Genomic DNA, 25953 nt, shown 5'->3' with positions numbered 1-25953 from the left:
CTTTCCAGCTGATTGGTGCTTCTTCAGGGCTCAGCAGAAGCGCCAGGATCAGTGCTGCTTTCCAGCTGATCGGTGCTTCTTCAGGGCTCAGCAGAAGCACCAGGATCAGCGCTGAGCTCCAGCTGGAGCCTGGTGCTGAGCCGACAGCCCTGAAGAAGCACTGATCAGCTGGAAAGCGCACTGATCCTGGCGCTTCCGCTGAGCCCTGACAGCCCTGCAGCTCCAGCCATCTCTCGCTCAGGCTTTTGCGGTGCTGCCACCGGTTCAGCTCATTCCCCTCCCCCGCTACTTTTCTAGGATGGTCGCGTACCACCTGCCAGGTGCCAATGTACCACAGGGGGTACCCGTACCACTGGTTGAAAAGCCCTGCTCTAAATAACCTAATTACTTCCATTTTCTTCTTTCTAGTAGGTACTATGTCATAATAGTGTCAAAGAAGAGAATTGTGTACACTACCTTAACACAGCCTTGTGGATAGGAGTGCTCAAACAATGAAGCTAGTTAAAATGAAGGCTTGTTTTTTAGGAATCTTGGTTTCCTTGGGTGTGTTTAACCCAGTAGTCTGGTTTTGGGCATTCTGTGAAGTTTTTCTATGTCTGGTTATGTCGTGTACTGTAAAAATAGAGAAGTTGCACGTATATACATGCAGCTATCTTACATTGTGGGATACAAACTCCACAGATTCCTTTCCTGTTATGTGTTGACGTTTCTTCAGAAGGCTCCCTTGGAGAGGAACAGAGAGGGCTAGAAGAGGGTCATACAGCTGCAAGCTCTTTTCCTCTACTTATTGTTTCCCAGCTATTCCACCACCAAGTCTCTTCAAAAATTAACATGTCAGGAAGATAGCAGAGATGGGGTAGATGGAGAACAGCTGCTGTGATCCATTTTCATTTGAACTGGAGAGTCCTTCTGAAAGTTAAATTATCCCAGTGTTGCAGAATGGAGCGTTGGGTCAACTTTCCAGCCAGGCCGCCTTGCCCTTGTTGTAGAGACTCCATTCCTTGACTATTTTCTTATTTTGTTTTCTGTGTGCCTCTAGCAAATTCTTTGCATTCCATGGCCTTTCAGCTTACTCCATCTTCATTAGACCATTTGGGAGGGTTGCTCCTTCACCTCCTTTCTTCTCTTAAAAGTTTGTTCTTCTGCAAACATTTGGTTTCCCCTGAGTCTGCTTGATATTTCTCTCTTGTGGCTCAGTAGCCGTATTTTGGCCTCTTTCCTGGTGGCATTCCTGCTAAATTCAGTGCTAGGAGGAGAATTAGATTTCATGTATGGCCTTCATCAGTTTGACTAGCTCAACGTATTCTAGCATAATCTCTTCCAGTTTTTTTCTCTTCTGTCTGTGGCCATTTTCGGTGATGAAGCCTAGAACTTCCACCTGTAGGAACCCATCTGCATCTTGAGTTACTTTACAAAATAGATTACATGCTAACTACATTGTGTGAAAAGCCCAAGCCATTTTAGGACAGAATAATTAAAGAGAACAGCCATGCTCAGAGGTGGAGAGTGTCTTCAAAAGCTGGCGGTTTTTAAATGAAAAAGGACGATATGCATTCCCTGGAAAGAATTCTGTGTAATAAGTAGCCAGGCTCTACATAGCTGAAGGAATATGAGATTCACACAGTGGCTAAGTAAAATATGCTGAGTTTGGTTTGCTTTAGCATTCTACATGAACTCAACTGTCATGGTTGGCAAACTGATTTTTGCATTAGTGCAAGGGTATCCAACCTTGGCAACTTTTTAAGATTTGTGAACTTCAACTCCCAGAATTCCCCAGCCAGAATTCTGAGAGTTGAAATCCACAAGTCTTAGAGTTGCCAAGGTTGGACCTCCCTGCCTTAGTGTGTGGGATGCACTCAGCCAATTCTAGTTTGTCAACAAACCAATAACCAAAGGTTATATATATATATACGTTAGGTTGAACGTCATTATGATGTGGAGAGCCAAGAGGCTCCTACAGGAACCAAAGGAAATCAGCTGGCAAACAAAGGGACCTAGCTGGTTTGTGAAATCTGGGAAGAAAAACAGATTTCCATCAGTGTGTATATACTATATGTGTGGGAGAGGGAGAGAGAAAGAGACAGCCGAGCATACAGCCAAGATCAGCCAAGAAAGCTTGCGCTGCGGAACTCAATCTTGGCTTATCTCCCACTGCAGCTTTAGAGACTGGAGATGTAGTTGTGTACTCTCAACCTTCACAGGAAGGGGTCTGTTCGAGAATCTGTGAGGAAGGAAAGGAGAAGAACTGAAGTTGATTTCCAGGGTTATGTCAACAGGTGACCTCAGAAGTTGCCAGAGAGGATTTGTGTCCTGTGACATCTGTGGTGCCACCCTTGTAGGTGTCTTGATTACTTTAAGCCAGAGTATCGAGGTGTGCCTTCCCTCTTCTTCCTGCTCATAACCTTTCAACTTCCTATTTAGAAGCAAAATTTTGTGACTACTCAGCATCACACTGATCTAGTTATTATTTATCCTATGTTCTCACCACTGCCTGAGAGTTCATATCCCCTGCATGGAAGATAATCCACAATCTCTGATGGTCCCCCCTCCCTCCCAATGCTGTGTAAGCTTCCCTTCCAGTCCTGTGGTTTCCCCCCCCCTCCTTCTTCTCCTTGTAGTAGGACACAATAGGTGGAGACAGGAGTGGCCCTTTTTGAATAAATACTCCAAGGTTGTTTGCTTTGGGCGGGAAGCTTCTCAGTGGCTTTGCTGAGGGCCATCTGTTGCACCAGAGGCCGTTAAGAAATGATGGGGAGGATTAAACTCTCATTTTGCGTTGGTGTGATTTGTTCCCTTTTGTTTCCTGTCCAGGGGTTGGCAAAAGTAGCCTTCTGCTCCGCTTTGCAGATAACACCTTCTCAGGTAAGGAACTGCCTCCTGCATCAATGATCATTGGATGGGCTGGGAGTCCTGATTCTTGCTGTGCACCAAAAATGCTGCAATAATGAGTCCAACCCAGTCCAGGTCAAGCATCTTTGGATAAGATGGATTCTTGGCTTTAACATCTCATTTTTAAAAGCAGTTGTAATAGGCCCACTAGAGAAGACTATTTTAATGCAAAGATGCAAAAAAAAAAAAAAAAAGCAGGATAGCTGCGCTGATCTGTGAAATGCAAAAAAATCACAATGCCCAACTGGGCAATTAGGAGAAGCAGAAATTCCACAAACGAGTGTGTGAGTTTCCCAGAGATTTTTTTCAGGTCTGTTCCAAAGAATGTAGAGACTCCCTCCCTGCTTTGTGGCTCTTTAATTGGTCACAATAACGATATTGCCCAATTGTGGATTGGTTTGTTTTTTTTAATTTAGCCAGCGTTCTTTTATTCGGTTTTGCTATTTAAAAAAAGCAAATTGTCCTATCCGCTCTAACTAAATGTGTTTCTGTGCTGATTGTGTTTCCCTGCTAGGGGAATGCTGTAATTGAATACTTGCTGGTTTAAGATTGTATGTCTTTGCAAAGTATTGCAACATGAATTCTTTTCAAAATAATTTCCTTCTTGTTTGTCCCTCCCTCCTGCCTTGGTTGAGTTACTTCTCTCCATTTTATTTGGCTCATTTTCAGTGTGCAAAGTCAGATTGTAATTTGCCGGTTGGCCAAACTGTTGATTAAATGACCAGTAAAAACCTGCCAAAAATCCAGACTGTATTGATTCTCCCTCATAGCATTTATTTTGAGCAAAGTTCCTGTATTTTTCCTTTTAGAAATAGGTTGCGCCCATAACTGATATTAGAATCCTGCAAATTCTAAGAATATTATATCTCTTTTTTCCCATTGAGTTATTCAATGGTCTCAGTAGTCCTCAGGTTAACGACCATTCATTCAGTGGCCATTCCAAGTTACAATGGCACTGGAAAAAATAGTTTACTAGTCCTCATGCTTACAACTGTCGCAACGGTGATCATGTGAATAGTGAATAGTGTTCACATGACAGTGAATAGTGTTCACATGACTCCGAGATGCTGCAAATGTCGTAAATACACCCTGATTGACAAGTACCCAAATTTTGATCATGTGGCCATTAGATCAAAATTTGGGTACTTGTCAATCAGGGTGTATTTATGACATTTGCAGCATCTCGGAGTCATGTGAACACTATTCACAACTTTCCCAGCTGTCTTCTAACACAGGGGTCCTCAACCTTGGCAACTTTAAGACTTGTGGACTTCAACTCCCAGAATTCCTCAGCCAGCAAAGCTGCCTGAGGAATTCTGGGAGTTGAAGTCCACAAGTCTTTTAAGTTGTCAAGGTTGCAGACCCCCGGTCTAGTGGTTAAGCACCAGTCTAGAAAGCAGAAAGAGTTCTAATCCTACCTTAGCTAGGAAAGCCAGCTGGGTGATTTTGGGGACCCCTGTTCTAACAAGTAAAGTCAATGGGGGAAGATGGATTGGCCTAATGACTGTATGATTTACTCAACAACTGCACTGACTCGCTTAACTATGACAAAAAAGGTGATTAAAAATTGGGTGCGACTGTCTTTAACAATCACCTTGCTTAGAAGCAGAAATTCATCTCCCAATTGAGGTTATAAATTGAGGACTCCCTGTCTTTGATCTTTCGAGTTTCACAATGAAATTTCTAACCCTTCACAATCCTGACTATTTCCCCCCCCCTTAATAATAACAAGATTGGATCGCGCTTCTCTTTTGCAATAATGCATCATAAAACCTAGCTTTAATATTTCTGGGTTTGTGCAGTAAAAAGCCATTTATTTTTTTACTGTTTTCTGATTTCTTTTAATTCTTTCTTCTTTCTTTCCTGTGTCTCTCCAGGTAGCTATATCACGACAATTGGGGTCGATTTCAAAATCCGGACACTAGTGATTAATGGAGAAAGAGTGAAGCTGCAAATCTGGGATACGGCTGGACAGGAACGGTTCAGAACTATTACCTCCACGTAAGTCTAGGACACGAGCTGAATGTAGGGCCTGAATACTGAAGAGTGGGGATAAATTGATGAGAGGCCTATGAGAGAGCCTAGGTCAGTGGTGGCGAACCTATGGCACGTGTACCAGAAGTGGCACTCAGAGATCTCTCTGTGGGCACCCGCGCTGTTGCCTCAGCCCCGCCTCCCCCCATGGCTCCCTTCTCCCCAGCAGCCCCCCCCGGAGGAGAGTCGCCCCTGAGTGCGGCCCGCGTGGAGCAGCACAGCCAAGACCTGGCAGCTGGGCCGCAGGGACAAGACTCCACTGTTGCGCCCCGTCGTGCGCAGTTGATGCTGCGGGGTGTGGGCGGAGGGGGGGCTGCCATGGCGCTGGGCAGCCTGGGTGATCTGCCGTGGGCCATGGAGGCGGTAGGTGGCCCTGTGGGCGGGCGGGGCGCAGGGGTGGAGTGAGGCGGGTTGGGGGCAGAGTGGGGGTGGGGCAGGGCCCGGGTTTGGGGCACTCGGTCTCTAAAAGGTTCGCCATCACTGGCCTAGGTATTAACTAGCTAGTCAGCAGTAAGCAACCTTTTCACATGATGATCCTTATTTACAATTTTGCAAGGTAAAATAAATAAAAGTTCAAAAAATTGTGCGAATGTGCTTCCTTAAAAAGCCACAAGATTTTTGATCCAGAATGAGAAATTATTTTAAAAAGTTGAATACAGGCAGTCCTCGGCTTATGACCACAATGGAGCCCAAAATTTCTGTTGCTAGGCAAGACATTTTGTTAAGCGAATTTTGCCCCATTTTACGACCTTTCTTGCCACGGTTGTTAAGGGAACCAGTGCAGTTGTTAAGTTAGTAACAGGGCTGTTAGGTGAACCTGGCTTCCCCATTGACTTTGCTTGTCTGAAAATCGCAAAAGGTGATCACATGACTGTGACCATCATAAATATGAGTCAGTTGCCAAGCATCCAAATTTTGATCACATGACCATGGGGATGCTGCAACGGTCCTAAGTATAAAATGGTTATAAGTCACTTTTTTCAGTGCTGTTGTAATTTAGAATGATCACTAAATGAACTGTTGTAAGTTGCGGACTGTCTGTACTTGGATAATGTGGTGGGATCCTAGCCATTTTTATTTATTTTTATTATTTTAACCGTTGGGGGGGTGTCTTCCCTCCTGAGGTTTTATGGACACCTCAGGGCTAATCACTAAACTAAATGTAACTCTTGGTGGGCCTATAGAACTCCTTTGAAACCTCTCGCTGAAGGAAGGAGAAAGATAATTATTTTCTCAGTTCAAAGCAAGTCATTGTTTCATTTTCTTTGGTACAGGTATTACCGCAACACCCATGGTGTCATCATTGTTTACGATGTGACAAACGCCGAGTCCTTTGTTAATGTCAAACGTTGGCTGCATGAGATTGGGCAAAACTGTGACAATGTGTGCAAGATTTTGGGTGAGTGGTTTTGTTACCAACCCGTCTTCCCCCTCATCTTTCAGTTCAATGACTGAGGTAATTCTATCACATTACATTGGAACCTGATCGGGCCAATAGAAAATGCATGAAATTTTCTCCAATAGTTTTTATTCATGCCGGAAGCAGAGGAAGTAGATTGTGAATATTTCATGGTGTCCTGCTTGTTTCTCAGGGGGTGAGGTATTTTTCTTATTTCAGGAATATCCAAACTAGAAAAGTATCTTCAGGGGCATTGAGGTTTCGGCCTCTTCACGTGTCTGTTCACATGTTTACAATTGCTTAATTCTTCTTGGTTGCTCTAGAAACAAACGTTAACTCCAGAGATATCTCATTGAAGGTTAGCTACGGAAACTTGATAGAAGAGTCTTTATTTATTTATTGCAATAGTAGCATTGCATTTGAGGAAATTATTTGAGTTGCTATGGTTGCATCTAGGAGCAGGACAGGCAGTATTGTGTTTCCATTCTCCTTGCATTTCAGATTATGAAGCACCAATTTGGGCCATTTGAACAAGTTTTTGGTTGGGGAAAGTATTCTACCATGTCTTGGTACGTTCTTCCTCAACGGAATGTTCCAGCTACTTTATGTTGGAACTACAACTCCCACAATCCTCATGTTCTTTAGGGCTTCTGTAGGCCCTGCCTATTGTTTATAGTGATAGGAAGAATATTTTACTGAGATACTTTGCAGAGTGATACTGTGGTGGGTCTTTGAGGATTGAAGATAAGCTGCTGGATCCACTAATGATTGGCCAAAGCTAATCGTTTGAACATTTGTCACATGCCTTTCACTTTGATATGAGCGATGGCTTATGACAAAAAAAGCATTGTGGTTTACTGGCTGCAGGACAATTCTTTAACTTTCTTTATCTAATACTGCCAACTATTAAAATCTCTCAGCATGTTTATAAAAGGGTAAAATAAAAATTCAGCCGAGATATTGACATAGAACTAAACCCAGTGACTGGGATTTCTAGAGAAGAAAAGATATGAATTCATTATATTTTTATCTCACCTTTCCCTAAAAACTCAAATGTAACAAAGATGAATATATTGCTTATAGAAAATTGTCTTAAACAAAATTAAAGCTAGTTTTTTATCACAATGATTTACTTGCTTTATCCAAGAGATGAAGAACTAATTGGTCATCTGTTGTGGATTAGAAGGCCAAGTATATATGGAATTTTGGCTTTGCCTATTGCAAAAACTGAGAGACCTTAGTTAGGGTTAATTCTTGCTTTGTTTGCTGCATTGTTCTCTGGTAAGCCAAACCAAAACCCTCTCTGCAGATAATTTAACCAAACTATGAATGGCTTGTTACCACAGCCACTCTAGTGAGTGAAAAGGCAGATTTCTTAACAAGTCGCTCTTCCATCTTAAGCAATTAGTTCACCGAATTATCTTCTTTAGAGTCTTTTCCCCAAAGTGTAAGACAGAAAAAGTACTATTTAATATTATCTGCTTACCAGTGCCTTTTAAAACGGGACACATGGAAATTGGGGCATTTATTTGGACAATGTATGCTATGCCACTGAACTGTGTCTTTGTGCCAAAATCCTTTTACACACATACAAAAAGGATCACTGCAGAAATCATTAAAAGGAGCCAGGTTGAGCTGCTCAAGATTAGGGAGAGGACTATACCTTAAAGACAGTCTGATTGGTCTTAAGATGGGATAGGTTCAGAATGAAGATGCAGTGGGCCTGAATTATCTACTGCTTGTGCAGAATGTATCCCATAGTATATTAAAGGATTTGGATTGTTTTCGTTGCTCTAATTCGCCTCTTCTCCTATCCCCTCAAATCAGTGGGTAATAAATGTGAGGACCTGTCACGGAAGCAAGTAGAGACAGCTGATGCCCGGCGGTTCAGTGAGCAAATGGGAGTGCGGCTTTTTGAGACCAGCGCTAAGGAGAACCTCAACGTTGAAGAGGTAGAGGCAGAGGTGGTTAGGAGGGCAAATGTGGGAAGGGAAACGGAGGCCTTTGGTGTTTCCAGAGGGGATGGCTGGGGCTTTGGGCTGAAAAAAACCTGGTAAGATTTTTCAATTCCCTCCCCCTTGTATATTCCATCCATAGATGTTCAACGCCATTACCACCATGGTGCTCCGAACGAAACAGGAAAATCTGGCACGGCGGCAACAGCAGAACGAGGTTGTCAAAATCAATAAGCCCAAAAAGAAGCCTTCGGTCAAGAAATGCTGCTGAAGGGACAGCCCCTGTAGATGCCCTTTTCTTTTGGAGGGGGGGGGATGATGAACTGTGGGGAGTTGGGTGGGTGAAAAAAAATCATGGCTCATGTGATGTTGGGGATGGGGCTTCTGGATCTTGATCAGAGGGGCAGGAGAACCAGTATGAATCCTCCTAGTCCTGGAATTCTTCTGTTCCCCTTCGCTGGGGAAGTTGCGTTGTGGGGATAGAAAGCCAAATTGAAGCACTGCGTTCCCTGCCTGCTGATAGGTTGGGGTGGTGGTGTAGGTCGTGCTTACAAAAAGGGTGGGTGGGTGGGAAGTACCGAGCAGCATTAAAAAAAAAGACTACTGAAACAAATTATTAAGGTGATCAAAATAAAGAGGACGTGGGGAATAGCTGAGGCCAAGGAAATTGTCCTCCCCACAACTGGAAAAAAAACAAAACCTCTTCTCTACAGTGATGCCTGCTCATTGTATTTTATTTCTCCACTTCTGGTCTGATGGCTGGGTGCTGGAATTGCAGAATACAACCGATATTCAAATTTCACTCATGGCAAGAATGCTGCAGGGTGAGGGAGAAGGTGGGCATTATGATTATTTTGGCGCAAGCTCCTCCTCTGTAGCTGTACCTCAGTTTACATAATAATAGGAGGAAGTGGAAGAAATCCAGCAAAACATTTCAGAATTTCCCATCCGATAGTATTGGGGTTTTTCCTTCTCATCTCTCTTTAGCCTTGCTCTGAATAGGAATGGTTTAGGACCAAGCTATGTTGCTCTCCTCTTAGGATTTGGAGAGTTTTCCATCTCTTCATTAGCCCCGTCCTTCAATCCAGATGTTGTGAGAAAATAGCCAACTGTCCACATGATGGGCTTGAAAAAGGACTTTGTCACCTTTGCAGCTATAATTGGAGTACCATTCAGTCATTCATGTTTACCTCCAGAAACAAAGTAAGAAATGGAGGCATAAACTTTTAATATAGGAATATGAAATTATGTCTGGATTCAGCTGATAAGTTGCCAACTTATGATTCCCAACCTTTGGGTATTACAGAGACTGTCCCCTTTCAACATTGGGGCCCTCTGTACAATTTATTTGCTTCATTAATTATTTTATATACACCCAACTCTGTAGATAAACTAAAACATCTCATTTTAACCCACTGCTAATGGCATCAGACTTGTTAAGGATATACCACTGTTCAATAAAGACATTTAGATATAAAAACACTTCTGCTTTTATTTGCCTGTTAACACCCATTCCTTAGATACCAAAAGGAAGAGTTCATCTTTATGCCAGCTCCTCTCAAATAACATTTGGCAGTGTAAAAGTGTTGAATCCTCTTTATTGGAAACAAAAAGTCAAGAAAAAAAACTTAAATTCTTCCAACTTTGATGGACATTAAAAATATGTGCTAATCAAGTATAAAAGAAGTGGTTGGAATGCCCATCTAACCCTTATTTAAAGTATATTACAGTATCCAAGTAAGTATTCACTGATTGCTTATTGAAAGAGAAAATATAGTGATATATATTGAACTTAGTTCCAGGTATACTGTACATTATGGGGATGGAAGAGATAAGATCAGATTATTGCAGCTGGCTAAAAACAAAAAATGCCACCATGGCCGAGTAAAATATTTGTAGTGAAATGTTTATATTGACTGGATAAAGGTGCTTTTTGTTGACACAGCCAGACAGAGAACTGAATCTCACTTCAAAGGGAAGTAAAATTAGGGTTGGTGGTTCATATTTCCATTTCCTCTTGGTTTGACACTGCTTCTAGATGGGGCTGGACCGATGAGGGAAACATCAGTGTCCTAATGGTGTGCAAGAGGGAGTTACTCTGAGGGCTCCACAGGACAACTTCGGTACAAGGATTCCTGTGAAAATTAGGGAAGCTGATTAATTTTCAGTCCATTTTCATTATTATATCTTCCTTCCTGCAAGTAGTCTTTGACATACGACCGTAATGGAGCCTGCCCATTACGGTCGCAAGTGGTGATAGCTCTTAAGCGAGGTGGCCTTGCTTAAGAAATTCCCACCTCACCAGTCGTTAAACAAGGACTACCTGTACTTCATTAATACTCACAGAGAAAGAAACATTTCTTCAGGGGTGACACTGCTTTCTTCAAGTCCTTCTAACATGAAAGAAGACGGCACCAGCATAGGGCAGTCTCCCATCATGAATTCACCATCTACAATGACTGTAGTCAGCTCTTCCTCTGTAAAGTTGGTTTCTTCACTTGCTCCATCTTGAGACAGCCTGAGATGTAGAAGGCCATGTGAGGAAGTCATAATATTCTACTTCCCTGAACCCAGTTTTGTTAAAAGCACAAAGCTGCTATGCTTTCTGGTACCTCTGTTGTAGCTCTTTCAACTGTGCGTATGCCTGCTGCCATCTGGGGTTTTCACAGCGGACAGGGAAGCCGTTAGAACTGTAGATGTGGTCATTGTCCAGACTAAGGGAGTTAAAACGGGCAGCCATCTTCTCCTCTGAGAGAAAATGTTTAGAACTGGGTTCCCTGTTGAGGTGCAGAAAGCAGTAAAAATTCACTCCCCGATCCAATAAAATCCTAGTTAGAACTGAGGAGTGCCGAGCTCACCATGGTTAAACTAATACACCCCTTATGGAAGGTGGCACTTCATTAAAAACATTTTAGAAAGTTTCTGCAAACAAGGAGGACCTCCAAAACACAAGGTGGTCCTTTATACAGTGTTTCTCATCACTTATGTTGCTGAATGTCTACACCATGATAGCATGAGAAGGTTCCAGAAAGCAACATGAAGGGGAAAGCTTAATCACAGGTTATTAGTTGACAGCTTGGTTTGTTGGGTTACCGCTTAGTCTTGTAAACATATAGTGACTTAACATCTACCTCTGAACAAAAACTTAAATTTTGCCAGACTAAGCCATCAAATGCCATCTGTATACCCAATAATATGGAATACAAAAATGAATTGGGGCAATTTTTTTTGTCAATGCCTTCTTAGCTGTAGCTGTCATTTTCCTCCACACTTACGGATCTTGGCTTTCCAGATGTCGCTTGAAAGCAAGGGATACTGATCGGTACCTAAAAAAGGGAATTAGACTTGTATTAAGAAGCTAAACATTCTTGATTATTTTTGCACCAGCAACATACTCTTAAAATAAAATAGTAATAGCACTTAGACTTATATACCACTCCATAGCGCTTTACAGTACTCTCTGAGCAGTTTACAGTGTCAGCATATTGCCCCCAATAATCTGGGTCCTCATTTTAGACCTCAAAAGGATGGAAGGCTGAATCAACCTCAAGCTCAGAATGGAACTGGCTGTGGGCAGAGTCAGCTTGCAATACTGCATTTTAACCACTATGCCACCACAGCTCATAAAATGTCTAACGCAGACATGTCAAACTCGCGATGTCGCGCAACATATTGGAGTTTTGCCATTGCCGGCAATGGGGTGGGCGTGGCTCCGGTATGATAAAACCGGCCTGCGGGCCGGCAGTTTGACACCCCTGGTAACGGCTCCTTACTGCCTTTGAAAATCCAAAACCTTCCTTTTGGTATCACTTTTATAGTACTTTTATATGTCATACCCCAAGGTGTAGTCCACTCCCAAGTCCTTCACAGCTTAGATACAGAATTTTTGAAATATTTCCCAATCTGTTTATTGTCACAGTTATTTCAGCAGCAGACAAAACTCCTGCCCAAGCTTTTGTTATCTTTTATGGTTTAACTGTTGGAAGCTACTCAATAAATGATTTTACAGTTTAACTAAGCTGTGCTTTTAAAATGTTTTTGTACAGAAGGCAGGTTGTATGCCACCAAGTTGGCAACAACTCTTTGTAAACAAATAGATTTTCTCTAAAAGTAATGCATATTAGGGTGCTACTCAAAAATACTATTAAATATCCAAATAAACCTGCTGATACATAGCTTGCTATTGCCTTCTTTGCCTCAGCACCCTTCATCATTTTTCCTTTGAAGCAGAGCTGGGCACCCCTCTGGGGCATATCCAGCCCTTTGGCTGTCCCCGTTTGGCTTGCATGAGGTCAATCGGAAATTAGAAATCAAGTGTAAATAAGTCTACAATCCTATTAGTTCAGCCTTCCACAACAATCCGAGTTTCTCATGTGGCCTCTTGGGAAAATTGCCTACCCCTGCTCAAAGGAAGGCTAGTTGAGCCACAGCTTGAGTGCCACAAAGATGCCTCTAGCAGCTTTCTTGACATCTTTTTAGATGCTGTGTGAATAAATGCTAGATGGATGAGTTCTCTATCTCACACCTAAGCCTAAACAGAATCTTTTCATATTTATCTGAAAGCCTAACAGCATATGATTACCGAGACCCTTGTACACCACTGAAATTCACCAATCTGTGTCTGGGTTTCATCCGTGGAATGGTGCATGGCACATCACGTTCCCAGCTTGGGAGGATGTTGTGGCTACAGCCCATATTCCTCGACAAGACAGAGCAGTGCAAAAAATGCCCAGAAGAAACAGCTGAAGGAGACCCTGGGTTTATTGTAGGATTCATCTGTGGAGTAAAGCAAAAGAAAAGTTTTTTTTAAAAAAAATTCTCAACAGCGATGTGAGCGTCTTGAATGGGTCATGCTGAATTTGAGCACTTTTGAGAAGGGCAACTTAAGTCAGACTTGGATAGCATTTGTTGGGTTTTTTATATATAACTTTTTAAAATTAAAAAAAGCAAATACAAACTAACATAAAAATAAGGGAGCAGATAACAGGGAAAGATTAAAAGGTGACAAAAATATATAAAAAGTGACCAACTTTCAGTACAATTACAAAATACAGAAACCTCTAAGATTTAAGTTCTTTATTGGGCCCCAAAATTCTACGCAGGCATTTATCAGGAACTGAACTGAGCTCTGCTAAAAGTATCTTGACTTTTTAAAAATATTAGTAGAGAGCATAAAAAACCATGCAGAACGCTTAGGTGCACACCAATTGTAGGTAGTCCTTGACTTATTACACAATTGTTAAGTGAATCACTGCAGTTAAGTTAGTAACATGATTGAACGTTACTGAAGCCACTGAATCTGGCTTCCCCCATTGATTTTGTCAGGTTACAAAAGATCATATGATCCCAGGCCACTGCAATTATCATAAATATATGCCAGTTGCCAAGCATCTGAATTTTGATCATGTGACTACACGGATGCTGCAACGGCCTTGTGAAAAGCAATCATGTCACTTTTTTCAGTGTCGTAACTCTGAACAAATGGTTGTAAATCGAGGACTATCTGTATAGTAAACGTATGTTCTTGGAAAAAAATAAAGGACACATCCAAAAAAATGGGCAAATCTGAAAAGAGTTTTAAAAAATCTGTTTATAACTTTGCTTTACAAAGGAAAATTCAAGAGCAAAACCAAGGAAAACTTTATAAAATCACGTATTGTAATAAACATACCCTAAATCAAATCATTTATTTGCAAAAACTCCATTCAATTGAGAATCAGCTACATCAGGGATTGCAATTTTTTTTTACAAAGCAAATGCCTTGATTTTCAGAGCTCTCGGCAGTTCAACTCCTGAGCACAATCGCCGCTAAAAAAACACCTTGCAATTTCTTAGGCAGGGGATCAAGGATTACAAGGCTCACAGGGGATTTCCTTAACCCCCCAGGTCATCAGGCCCCTTCAGGATAAGACAAATTCGCTTTGACTGGACTTCCCTTTGCTGATACAGCCCAGCTTACATATTGGGGGGGGGGGAGTGAGTTCCCAGCAAGCTTTGCGCCCTTTGGCAGCCATTTTTAGGGCGTTCCCGATGCCTTAGAGCGCGCAATCAAGAATTTCGAATCCCAGCATGCCTTGCGCTGGCCTAATGGCCTGCCACTAAGCTGGGGTGGCGTGACCATGATCACAGGAAAGGGCGTGGCTCTCTGAGGGTGGGGTAGGGTGCCCGGTTGATCCTTTGCACGTGCGCGCTGTGGAGAAGAAATTGAGCAACTTGTAACGGTCAGTGCACGCGCACGCTGCCGGGTGGGAGGCGGGGAATGAAAGAGAGGTTAGAGTGCGAACCGGACGGTAGGATGTGCGCATGCTCTATTCCATTGCAAAATTAACCAAAAAGAAAAACAATTCTTACCGTCCTTAAGATTATTTCTCACTCTGTTCTCACAATAGTTGCACCACAGCCAGACGGGAAAATTAGAAGCGCCACAATCATCACGTGAAGAGAAGTGATGCTTAATGTCAGGGATTGTGGGAAATGTAGTTCCCTAATCAGTACCTTATATAGGCTGAAACGAGGAATCCCGTCATACTTTGGGTTTTGCGTTCGGGTCTCTCTATCTTCGTTTAACCATGGAGATGCTGAATTGATGGCTCGCGCCCCCTACCGTCTGCTTTTTCCATTTCGAAAATGATTGGAGTCAACCAGTAGTTTATCGGACTCGCTGGGGTAGATGGGAGTTGTAGTTCAGCATAGGTGAAACTTGATTGATTTAATAGATTAAAATGCAAAGTACGTTTCCCGCCATTTGAGCTCTAAATTTGGGCCGTGAAGGAAAATGAGAGACCTCAGTTAGTTGTTTTGTTTGCTGCATTGTTCTCTGGCGAGCCAAACCAAAACCCTGTGTTTGCAAATCATTTAACCAAAGCCACTCTAGTGAGTGAGAAGGCAGCTTTCTTAATGAGTCGCTCTTCCATCTTAAGCGATTATGTAGTTCACAGAATTATCCTCTTTAGAGTCTTTTCTCCAAGATGGGATAGATAGGAGTTGTAGTTCATCATAGGTGAAAGTTGATTGATAGATTAAAATGCAAAGCATGTTTCCCCCCATTTGAGCTCTAAATTTGGGCCGGGAAGGAAATTTGGAAAGGAGCAACTAAATTAGCAATTTAGGTGCTTTAAGCCTGCAAACCATGGCAACTTTAAGCTATGTGGACTTCAACTCCCAGAATTCCCTAGCCACCATGCTAGCTGGAGATTTCTGGGAGTTGAAATCCACACAGCATAAAATTGTCAAGGTTGAGAAATACTGCTTTAAGCAGTTCATTTTTGTTGCAGTGTGGTTTCTATTTTATCCAGTTATGTCTGTTTTTAATTATTTTAATTAGATTTTTTTGAGAATTCAATATAAATATATCCAACTTTTTGGGGATCAAATCAAATGTGTGGTGGCAAAATATATTCCTTGCAACAAAATGAGAAGCAAATGGCAATTAAGCAGACATGGCAACAAAGTAAATAACAATGAAATCACAACAGAATGAAACTCAGTTGCTGCTTACTGATCACATCAACTTGCGTTGAATCCAATTTGTTTCCAGTGAAATTGAATATACTGTATATGTCAGTGTGGGCATGCAGAATAGTGTAATATTAAAATGGAGACTGCTGCTAGTCTGTCTTTTGCAGTCATCCCAGGAGGATCTGCTGAAAATACAAGTAGTCCTTGAGTTATGACCTTAATGAAGCCTGCCCATTACAGTTGTAAATCTTAATGGTTGATTTTATAATGTTTGTGTGGTGGTGGTTAAGTGAACCATTGGTTTGGATTGCTGCTTTGCTGAAAACTGAAAGCAACTGGTTTTCAGCGAACCATCATAAAATACAGCCATGTGATTGTGGGACGCTGCAAAATGGCCATACATGAAGCCATGTTGCTGAGTGCCTAAAGCAGAGGTGTCAAACTCGTGACGTCATGTGACGTGTCACGACGTATCGTGACATTTTTCCCATTGCCAGCAATGGTGTGGGTGCGGTTTCGTCGTGACACATCCGGCCCATGGGTTGGCAGTTTGACACCCCTGGCCTAAAGTGCAGTCATATGATTGCGGGGAGGTGTCAGAACTTCAGATCTGGGTCGTAAGTTCTCTTTTTTGGATTGGGTTGTAACTTCAAATATCGCTAAAGTCGTAAGTTGAGGACTACAGCTACAAGGGTGCTGGCGAAGGCTTCTGCTTTTCTACTTTATCTCCATGTCAGGAAATTGTGAATTTATTATAGATTTCCTTTGGGGGTGGTTTTTTTTTTTTAGCTTACTTCATTGTGGATATACTGAAACTAAAGTTGATTTTTGTAATTGTTGCATCTCTTTCCATTCCCCCAAAGCCTTCTCAGTCTGTAGAATCCCATTGACATCTTTCTTTGGAATTTATTTATTTAGGGCAGGGCTTTTCAACCTTTTCACCCATTGTACCACTTTTAGGATATAGCAATATCCGAGAACCACCAGTCGCCTAGCAAGGTGTCAAAAACGTGATGACCAAAAAAGAAAAAGGAAAAAAGTGATAAAATGCAGGTAGTCCTCAACTTACAACAGTTTGCTTAGTGACTGTTCGAAGTTACAATGGCACTGAAAAAAGTGACCCCCAAGGCACAGCCGAGCAAGACACCTGTCTGCCCGCCTGGCGGCGCTCTTCCTCCTGTCCGAAGTTTTCATTGTTGTGAGCATTTCTGTTGAGGATTGGCTGAGGGGTGTTTGGTTTTTATTCCCCCCCCTGTCTGCTGGGTGGTTGCAGCAGGTTTTGGTCACTTCACATGACCCTGGGACACTGTGACCATCATAAATATGAATCAGTTGCCAAGCATCTGAATGTAAATCACAAGACCCTGGAGATGCTGCAACATTCCAGCTAATTGGCGCTTCTTCTGGGCTCAGCAGAAGCACCAGGATCAGCGCCGAGCTCCAGCTGGAGCCTGGCGCTGATCCTGGCGCTTCCGCTGAGCCCTGACAGCCCTGCAGCTCCAGCCATCTCTCTCTCAGACTTGTGCGTTGCTGCCACCGGTTCAGCTCATTCCCCTCCCCCACTAACACTTTTCTAGGATGCTCGCGTACCACCTGCCAGGTTCCAATGTACCACAGGTGGTACCCGTACCACTGGTTGAAAAGCCCTGATTTAGAGTATGGCATATCATATATGGACTAGCAATATAAATTAACATTTCAACTAGATTAATAGAACCCAATAAAATATAAGTGTCAAAAAAACTATGTTCAAATATGTCTAGGCCATCTAACCATTGAAGCGCAGCATTGTTTATATTTAAAAAAAACCAGATATTGGTCCGGTATATGCCCTCAGCTAGTCGGTCATGATTTCTTTGGGATTTCATTGAGCCACAGGGAGCATCCTAGGTATAGAAGGTTGGAAATGTGATTGCATTGTGAAAGGCAGTTCATACACATACAGGTGCATGAGTGTGAGTTGGACAACTTGTACAAGTGCAAGAACACCATCCCTTTCTACTCACGAGTATTCGCTGAAATTATCCTTTGAAATAAATGTGGGAAGTGAATTTTGTCATCACAATGAAGGAGAATTGTTAAGGAAAAATGCAGGCAATTTTTTTTTAACAGTTCTGTGTGCTAGTCTCAAAAGAATCAGAGTTAGACCTCCTGTTGTGGGTAGGAGCCTAAGACTATTTCTGTACCAAGAGAAGCTAGTTGCTACTTAAGAAACCCACAAAGAACATCTCTGGATGCAGCCTAAATGCATCTCTGCTTTATCAACAGAGTTTTTTTTTTTAAATTCGCCTTCTCTTTTGCTAGATGGACATTCAACGATCTCTTGAGCTCTTGCACATGACCATATACACTCAGAGCATCTCACCTTGTGGCAAATATTTAGCAGCCGGAAACAACTATGGAGAAATTGCCATATTCAGGTATTTGGGTGTGGCTTATCACTGGATGTGCTTTTCTTTTATTGTTTTTAAAAAAGCGAATTATCCTTGGGTTAACCTTCACTCTTTTTTTTTCTTGGATAGCCTGTCAGCAGCATTAAGTTCAGAAGCCAAAGAGGACAGTAAGAAGCCAGTGGTGTCCTTTGCAGGTTGGTGATGGTGGTCTGGCTAGCAGAGAAAAGCTAGAGGTGCCTTAGCTTTGCCTATAGCAAAGTTTCCGAATCTTGGCAATTTTAAGATGGGTGGACTTCAACAGAAATATTAGCCTATAATAACCTGGCTTGTTCTTCTATGCTCAAGTTAAGGCTGTGTGTAGTCAGCAGACAGCATGGTTGGGCCATCTGTCTCTAACCCAGAAGGAGTTCTTCATTTGGCATCAATGTGGTTGAGTTTCTTTGGTTCAGCTGAGGATTCCCCAGAAGATATCACCCTCCTGAGGCAACTTCCCTGTTAAAACATCCTTCTTCTTTCCATAGCCCACAGTGGAGCTATCTATGCCATGCTGTCCACCGATCGGCAGTTGTTAAGTGCTGGCAATGGAGAGGTCAAAGCCTGGAACTGGAGCGAGATTGTGAAAAAAGTATGAGTTGGGTTGCTGTCCTACCCCTTCCCTCCTAGCCTGGCTATAGTTTTCTGACTTCTGTTATTCTTAAAATGCCTTTCCTTGCCTTCCGTTATAGAGTTGCAAAGAGGCTTGGAGTAGGAGGCCACCTTATGGGTAAAGCCTAGTTTCCTTTTTTTTTTTTTTTGCTATTATTTTTTTCCTGCCCATGAAAATGTTGAGATTGAAGGTTTGCCTGTCCTTTCCTCTTTAGAAGTAGACTTGAAGTGCCAGAAATTAACAGCCTTCAATTGAACCTGAAGGTATGGCCACTGGGCTGCCTTGGGATGGGTCAATACAGCTCAGGAGGCTTCATCATGCCACATTCTTTCATTTCTCCCTCACCTTTTCCAGGATAATACTCTTTTGATGGCTGGAGGTGACTGTGTCATTCACATGATGAACTTGGAGACTGGAGCCTTTACTGTGAGTCCTCCAGGTGTGGGGAAATAAACCAAAAAGATTTTATGGACCTTTTAGCCTTTCTGATTGACTCAAATAGCCTTTTCTCATTTGGTATTCTCAAATTGTTCTTAAAATCTGGAAGCTCCAATTAAACTGATTTATTCCCAATCTTTCTGTGCAGAGGAATCTTTTCAGCTCACCTTCTTGGAGTTAGATAAATGGAATGGAATTCAAGGGAAGTTAGTTCACTTGTGGCTACATAGGGGTTCTAGGTTGAACCCTCTTTTGACTCTGCCCCAGGTTCTGCCACTCCTTCTCCTACAGAATCGGTACTTTTTATCCAGATTGAGGGAGGGAGGGAGATGATAGATAGATAGATGATAGATAGATAGATAGATAGATAGATAGATAGATAGATAGATAGATAGATAGATAGAGCATTAAAAACACACTCTAAATAAATGTTGATTACCAATCTTAATGCATCTATTTTGAGTACTCCGCCTTGTGCATTTGCCCATATTTTTACTTTCTAAATTTCCAGTGTGATTTTTCTCAACCAGGGAGCTTTTCATCTTATCACTTTCAGTGCTGTTGCTGAGAATCCATAAATTGAATTCAATAGATCTGAAAGTGTTTTCAATTTTCTTCTGTAAAGTCTGGTGAAACATGGTTATGAGTTTTATGAAAAGTAACCAGTTCCCTCATCAACACATATAATCGGTGCTGTCTGTACTATCTCAGGTCTGAAACCTGCCTTGAGCAGGTCTAGATAATCCTTCCATGGTCCTCTGAAGATGTAGTCTGATCACTTCTCAACAACCTTGTTCAGGAAGGGAAGGTTGAAGACTACACAAAAACTATTAAAAAACTTTGGGTCCAGCAATGACTTCTTGAAGAGAAAGGGTATCACCGCCTCTCATATTCACTACAGCATGGATTTAATGAACAGATAGCTTAACTGCCTTAAATATCCTGTTTATTCTTCAGCCTAATGACCTTCCACAGGAGAATTGCAGCTCTCAGAATTCATTGGGAGAGATGTTCAGGGGATTTTGGGAATAGTATATATCCATATAGATCAGAGGCATATTCTCTTTTGTTAGGAGTGAATAGCAACTCTGAGTGTGAGCCCCTCTGGTATCCTCTGTCTCTTTCACTGTTAACCAAAGTTAGAAAGCTGATTTGCATGGGCCATTATTGGAACACCAATATAGGTAGTCCCAAAGGTGCTTTTTCAAGAGGCAACTGGACTTTCTTGCTTTTCTTTGAAGACGTTTCGCTTCTCATCCAAGAAGTTTCAGTTCTGATTGGAGGTGGGGAATGGAAGTCAGAGCTGAAGAAGCTTCCTGGATGAGAAGCGAAATGTCTTCAAATAAAAACAAGAAAGTCCAGTTGCCTCTTGAAAAAGCACCTTTTGGGACAACCATGACCTGAATGACTGAGAATCTCCATAGACACCTATATAGGTAGACTTGAAGTCACTTTGCCTTCTCTGTCCCTTCCTCCCCCTCTCAGCGTGAATTTCAGGGCCACACTGATTATATCCACTGTTTGGCCCTTCGGGAGCAGCTCCGAGAATGTCTATCAGGAAGTGAAGATGGCACCGTACGTCTTTGGGGTAGGTGTCTCCTATGTCAGACTCTGACTCTCTCTTCCTTTCATATGTGTCCCCATATCTTTATAAAAGATCTAACAGTCTTTTAGACCAGGGATGGGCAACTCCTCCCTGCTGGCTCAGGAATTCTGGGAGTTAAAGTCTACAGGTCATAAAGTTGCCATAGTTGCCTAACTCTGCTTTGGACAAATGCAGTGTTCTCTGGATATGTGAACTTCAATTCCCAGAATTCTCAGCAGAGGCCATACCGGCTAGGGAATTCTGGAAGTACCTCCACAAATCTCACAGGCTGTACTACAGGAGCATAATATATGTGCCTTACATTAAATTAATTAACAGTCCACTTACCTCTAGAAGCACAGTGACTCAGTGGCTTAAAAGATGCTGGAGAAGACCTGTGCTCTGAAAGTTTGAGTTCTACCACAGTGTGATGGAGTGAGCTCTTGTCACTTGCCCCAGCTCCTACCAACCTAGCAAGCAAATGGACATAGCTAAATAAGTACCACTTTGGTGGGAAGTAACAATGTTCCGTGTTTTGCTGCATGCTCTGCGCTGTGGTGTGATGTCACGCTGGCCACATGATTGCGGAAACGTCTTCGGACAGCCTTGGCTCAGTGGCCTAGAAATAGAGATGGGCACTGTCTCCTAAAGTTGGCTCTGACTAGTTGAGTAAAACCTACAGGGACTCCTTTTCCGACTTATTTCATGTTGCATGATTAGTAGCAGACTTCTGGGATTTCTGACTGAACATGTCGGATTGATCTGAGACTTCTGCTTACAAAGTTTGTGCTTTATCACTCAGCTGCATTCCTTCCCTTCACCTTGTGGGAAGTCAGCCCCCCAGAAAGAAAAGTCTTCATCGTGGTTCAGTCCAAGCTGGGAATAAACATGGCGACTGCTTTAGAAAGAAGGTTGCAGTTTATTGAAGAGGAGAGCCAGACAGAAATATGGCTCTGGCAGAAAAGAGAGTGAACACATATAGGGAGTGGGTTTTTATACCCTCTGGAGCTTTTTGTTTGGAGTTGTTTCCTGTTCCTGTTTGAGGCTATTTCCTGTGTCATGTATTTTGACCTGTGTCCCTTTGGCATCTGTGAGTTAATCCTATTATGTCCTGTCTTAGACTTTGGATTGGGATATGTAGATTTTAGGTGTCTTTGTCTTCTTAATCTTCTAGCTGGGAGGCCTCCATCTGCATTTCTACAGAGCTGGTTTCTGCCTGGGGGAGGGAGACCTGGGGCTATTAAGAAAAAACTGGGCATGCTTTTCTGCTCTTTAAGATCCTTTGAGGAAATATATTTTTCTGCCCTTTTAATATTTTCTTCTCTGGGGGGCTGATTTCCCACAACCTCTAAAGCAAACTTGCATCTGGGTCCTGTCAGGGCAGAACTTCATCTATGTTGGCCCTAGTGTGGTGGAACAGGCTCTGTATGCAAAGCTACCACAGTCTGGTTTGAGCAGAATGCAGAATGATAAGGCTTCCTTGGGTGATTGTAAATACAGATGTTTCTGAACTACAACTCCCAGGAATCCTTCACTGTAAGTTGTATTGGCTTGATCCAGTTTAAGCAGAGTTTGAAGAGCTGTATGTTTCTAGTCTATTTGGTGTTGTTTTTGTTTCTGCCCCTAATTTGCTGCCTTCCAGATGCAAGGGGAACGAATGCTGGGCAGCTCAACACATCTGAAGGATGTTGTTGTGATTTTAAATCAGAAAGAAAATCCTGTTTTAAGGCCAGTCTTTTATTTTTTTTTCTTTTAATCTGGTTTTCAGATTTACGTACAGGAGGTCAAGTCCAATCAATTGAAGTCCACAAATATGAGGTATTTTCATCTTAACCTGAATTTTGAATTGTAAGCCTTGCAGAGTCATTGATTGGGACAGGTGGCTATAGACATTGAATGAATGAATGAATGAATGAGTGAATCTTCTTTCTCCAAAACTCAGAATGCATAATAATTCTGTACTCCTTATCCTTTTTTCTAGATTTGACCATAGATATTTTTTTTAAAAAATTAGGAATTTAAGTCTTATTGATTTTAGTGAGCCTGTTGGAGGGGGACTAATGCAAAGATCAGTTTTTAATACTGTGAGTCTAACTCAGTGGTTCTCAACCTGTGGGTCGGGACCCCATTTGGGGTCGATCGACCATTTCACGGGGGTCGCCAAGCAAGGCTGTCCGCCATTTTTTTGTCCGCCATTTTTCCCCCCTTTTCCGGCAGGTGCCTTACCTCCCTTGGGCTGGGCCAGCTGGTGGTCGGCCTGCTCCGTCTCTGCCGCTTGCCAGCTACGCCTCGGCCGGCGCAGGGGGCGGAACCACGCATGTGCGGCGCTCCCGGGCAGGGAAAGTCCTCGACTTACGACCGGTTGGGTAGTCCTCGGCTTATGACCGGTTTAGTCCTCGACTTATGACCGGTTGGGTAGTCCTCGACTTACGACCGGTTTAGTCCTCGACTTACGACCGGTTTAGTCCTTGACTTACGACCGGTTGGGGTCACGGCATTAAAAAGGTTGAGAAGCACTGGTCTAACTACTACTTAATTCAGCAGTTTTCCTCTAAAAACTCTCCTTAATTCTTTTAGGAATGCAGCCGCCCGCAGAATGGGAAGTGGATCAGTTGTTTGGCGACTGACTCTGACTGGATGGTGAGTCTCTCAGCAACTTGCATTTCTGGAGATGCAGCTGGCAAGGGTGTTCCAATTGTTTGCATCATTAATAGGGCTTTCCTGATTCCTGGGTTAGCTCTCTTCATAACATTAGCTCATCTGCATACTATTCAAAAGAGACAACCAAGAAGCTCAAAAGGAAACAAAAAGACCAGAAACATCTGCTTGCCAGCAATCAACACCCAGATAAGCAGAGAATAATACCAAGATTAATACAAGCAGTAAACATTACCCCAATCAAGGAACTGCCAAACAAACAGCCTAATCAAGGATCCACTGAGAATACTCCCAACAACACTGACAGGGCAAGCCACTGATTTATTTATTTATTTTCACTATTAAATTTCTACATAGTCCATCTCCCCTACAAGGTGACTCTTAAATAAATAGAGAGGAAACCCCACTCCCTTTCTGGCTCTGATGATGTTACCTAGCTGGGTAATGAAACATCTGCCAGAAAACAACCACGTTCAGAGAACACCAAGGACCCCATAGCTCTTCCTTTTGGAGCCCCCGATCTCCAGTTTATTCTGAAGCGGGTGATTGATTTATAGATTGAGAGTTCAAGCTTTAGAGAGCACCAGGTTGGGGAACGAATAATCTGAAATACTTTTTTTAAAAAAATGTCACAGGTGTGTGGCGGGGGCCCAGCGCTCACTCTTTGGCACCTACGTTCAGTGACACCCACCACTGTATTTCCCTTGCCTCAATGCCAGCAACAAGCCATGTTCTACCAAGATCTGGTAAGTCTTACATCCTTGAATTTTAGGTCCTGCACAATTGCCCCACGATATATTTTGACATCCTTGCTTTTTCTTAATGGTGGTTGTTGCTTTGCTGCCTTTGCCTCTTTACTTAACTATTATTATTCTCATTCTTCCGTCCCGTTAAGCAGTCTTTCTTTCCTCATCTTTCACAGATTCTCTCTGCTGGCCACAGCCCGACCATTAATCACTTACAGATCAGCGGAGAAGTGAAGGCCCAAATCCCTTGCATCCCACGTTGCGTTCATTCCATTTCCATCAACGAACACTCTGCAGAGCATAAGGTACCTCCAAGTTTGGGAGCAGAATGAGGGATAGTAGATGTTGCCGCTATAAAACTGGATGAACGGGGTGGAGCTCAAATTGGCTAGGCGGAGCCTAAAATCCTCATGAGCTCCCCTCCCCCATAGCTTAGGCCCCTTTTGTATAGGAGCCCTAACCTATGTGGGAGAGGAGAAGGTAGTTGCGGGGTCCCCCCCCCATTTTGGGAAGGAGACAGATACTTGTGTCTTTGATTTTGAAGAAACTCAGATCTTGGTAATAACATAGATTCATTAACCATAGTGTTTGTATCTAACTTCCTGTCCCATAAAGGGAGACTCCAATTCAGCTAATAAATACAGTGACAAGGCCAAAAACAGCAGTTGAACCAGGGTGAAATGAGAAATTTTAGCTATCGCTTAATAGCAATGGCACATAGACTTATATACCGCTTCACAGGGCTTTACAGCCCTTTCTAAGTGGTTTACAGAGTCAGCATATTGCCCCCAAGAGTCTGGGTCCTTATTTTACCGGCCTCAGAAGGATGGACGGCTGAGTCAACCTTGAGCCTGTCAGAATCCAGTTGCTGGCAGTTGGCAGAATTAGCCTCCAATATTGCTTTTTAACTGCACCACTATGGCTCTCTTAAGAGTCTGTTGTGTCCTGGGGCAGAAGATTGTACAGTATAGTTGAGTAGAAAATGTCCTGAGGCCCAACAGCTGCTAGGATTCTTCTGGAAATGGTGCTAGCACCAGTCAGCTACATTTTGAAATAGCAGTGCGCAAATCAGGAAGTTGGAGTTGTGGCTAGCTAGTCTGGTTCAGGCACCTCATGTAAACTCATCCCCAAAATCTTTTTCTCCCCCTTCAGGTATTGACAGCAGCTGGAAGCAGCCACTGCATCGACGTCTTCACCAACTTTGGATACCGAGCCTTTTCTCTAACTTTTACCTAAGATGCACATAGTGTCCTTTTGTGAATAATCTTAGTTTTGTGCAATTTCAAATCTGATATGGTCTAGGGCAGGGGTAGGCAACCTTGGCTCTTTTATGACTCGTGGACTTCAACTCCCAGAATTCCTGAACCAGCTCATAAAAGAGCCAAGGTTGCCTACCCCTGGTCTAGGGAACATCTCCATTCTAGGGGCATCTCTGATTGCTGAGGAGCCTGCCAAGTTTGCCTGCAAAGGGGGCCGCTCCCCCCACAAATTTTTGAGAGAAACTCCAAAAAGAGGCACCTGAAACAGGATTACTTAATGTAAAATTGAATGAAAGGAACTGAAACTTGCCTGTGTTTTCAGAAAGCGGACGTCCGAATTCTACTATTGATCTGCGTATTTCATCCTAGGACTGGACTGTTGAATCTATTCCCGAAGACATGGAAACTATCCTTCCCCCTTGTTTTTCTCCACTTAAAAATCAACATGTTTTCATCTCTACTTTCCTTTTTATTTTCATAGGTATTTCAACAA

General features: G+C 42.7%; 3 protein-coding genes across 3 annotated transcripts in view; 2 read left to right on the top strand and 1 right to left on the bottom strand.

Moving 5' to 3' along the window:
• LOC107282736 (ras-related protein Rab-35-like) overlaps positions 1-8578 on the top strand; it is a 17490-nt gene extending 8912 nt beyond the window's left edge. Inside the window, exons 2-6 of the mRNA XM_015810555.1 lie at positions 2812-2862; positions 4767-4890; positions 6198-6322; positions 8150-8274; positions 8420-8578. Of these exons, the coding sequence (XP_015666041.1) occupies positions 2812-2862; positions 4767-4890; positions 6198-6322; positions 8150-8274; positions 8420-8548 (554 nt within the window). The 3' untranslated portion in view covers positions 8549-8578. The remainder of the gene's footprint in view (positions 1-2811; positions 2863-4766; positions 4891-6197; positions 6323-8149; positions 8275-8419) is intronic.
• A 512-nt stretch (positions 8579-9090) lies between these two features.
• LOC107282718 lies at positions 9091-14795 on the bottom strand. The gene is made up of 6 exons (XM_015810535.1): positions 14629-14795; positions 12860-13053; positions 11553-11603; positions 10890-11054; positions 10622-10795; positions 9091-10412 (listed from the first exon to the last, which is right to left on the bottom strand). The coding sequence occupies exons 2-6, from the start codon at positions 13051-13053 to the stop codon at positions 10277-10279; spliced, it is 720 nt and encodes a 239-aa protein (XP_015666021.1). The 5' UTR covers positions 14629-14795; the 3' UTR covers positions 9091-10276.
• THOC6 (THO complex 6) lies at positions 14404-25500 on the top strand. The gene is made up of 13 exons (XM_015810534.1): positions 14404-14498; positions 18040-18155; positions 18258-18322; positions 18650-18753; positions 18854-18891; positions 18989-19037; positions 19129-19200; positions 20698-20800; positions 22566-22615; positions 23375-23437; positions 24091-24201; positions 24378-24506; positions 25354-25500. Exons 2-13 carry the CDS (start codon positions 18040-18042, stop codon positions 25435-25437), a joined length of 984 nt encoding a protein of 327 aa, XP_015666020.1. The 5' UTR covers positions 14404-14498; the 3' UTR covers positions 25438-25500.
• The last annotated feature ends 453 nt before the right edge of the window (positions 25501-25953 follow it).

The sequence above is a fragment of the Protobothrops mucrosquamatus genome, unplaced genomic scaffold, assembly GCF_001527695.2.
Source record: "Protobothrops mucrosquamatus isolate PMUCROS unplaced genomic scaffold, P.Mucros_1.0 scaffold11, whole genome shotgun sequence".
Classification (NCBI taxonomy): Eukaryota; Metazoa; Chordata; class Lepidosauria; order Squamata; family Viperidae; genus Protobothrops; species Protobothrops mucrosquamatus.
The sequence above is the reverse complement of the archived record's forward strand: the minus strand, read 5'-3'. Positions and strand labels throughout refer to the sequence as shown.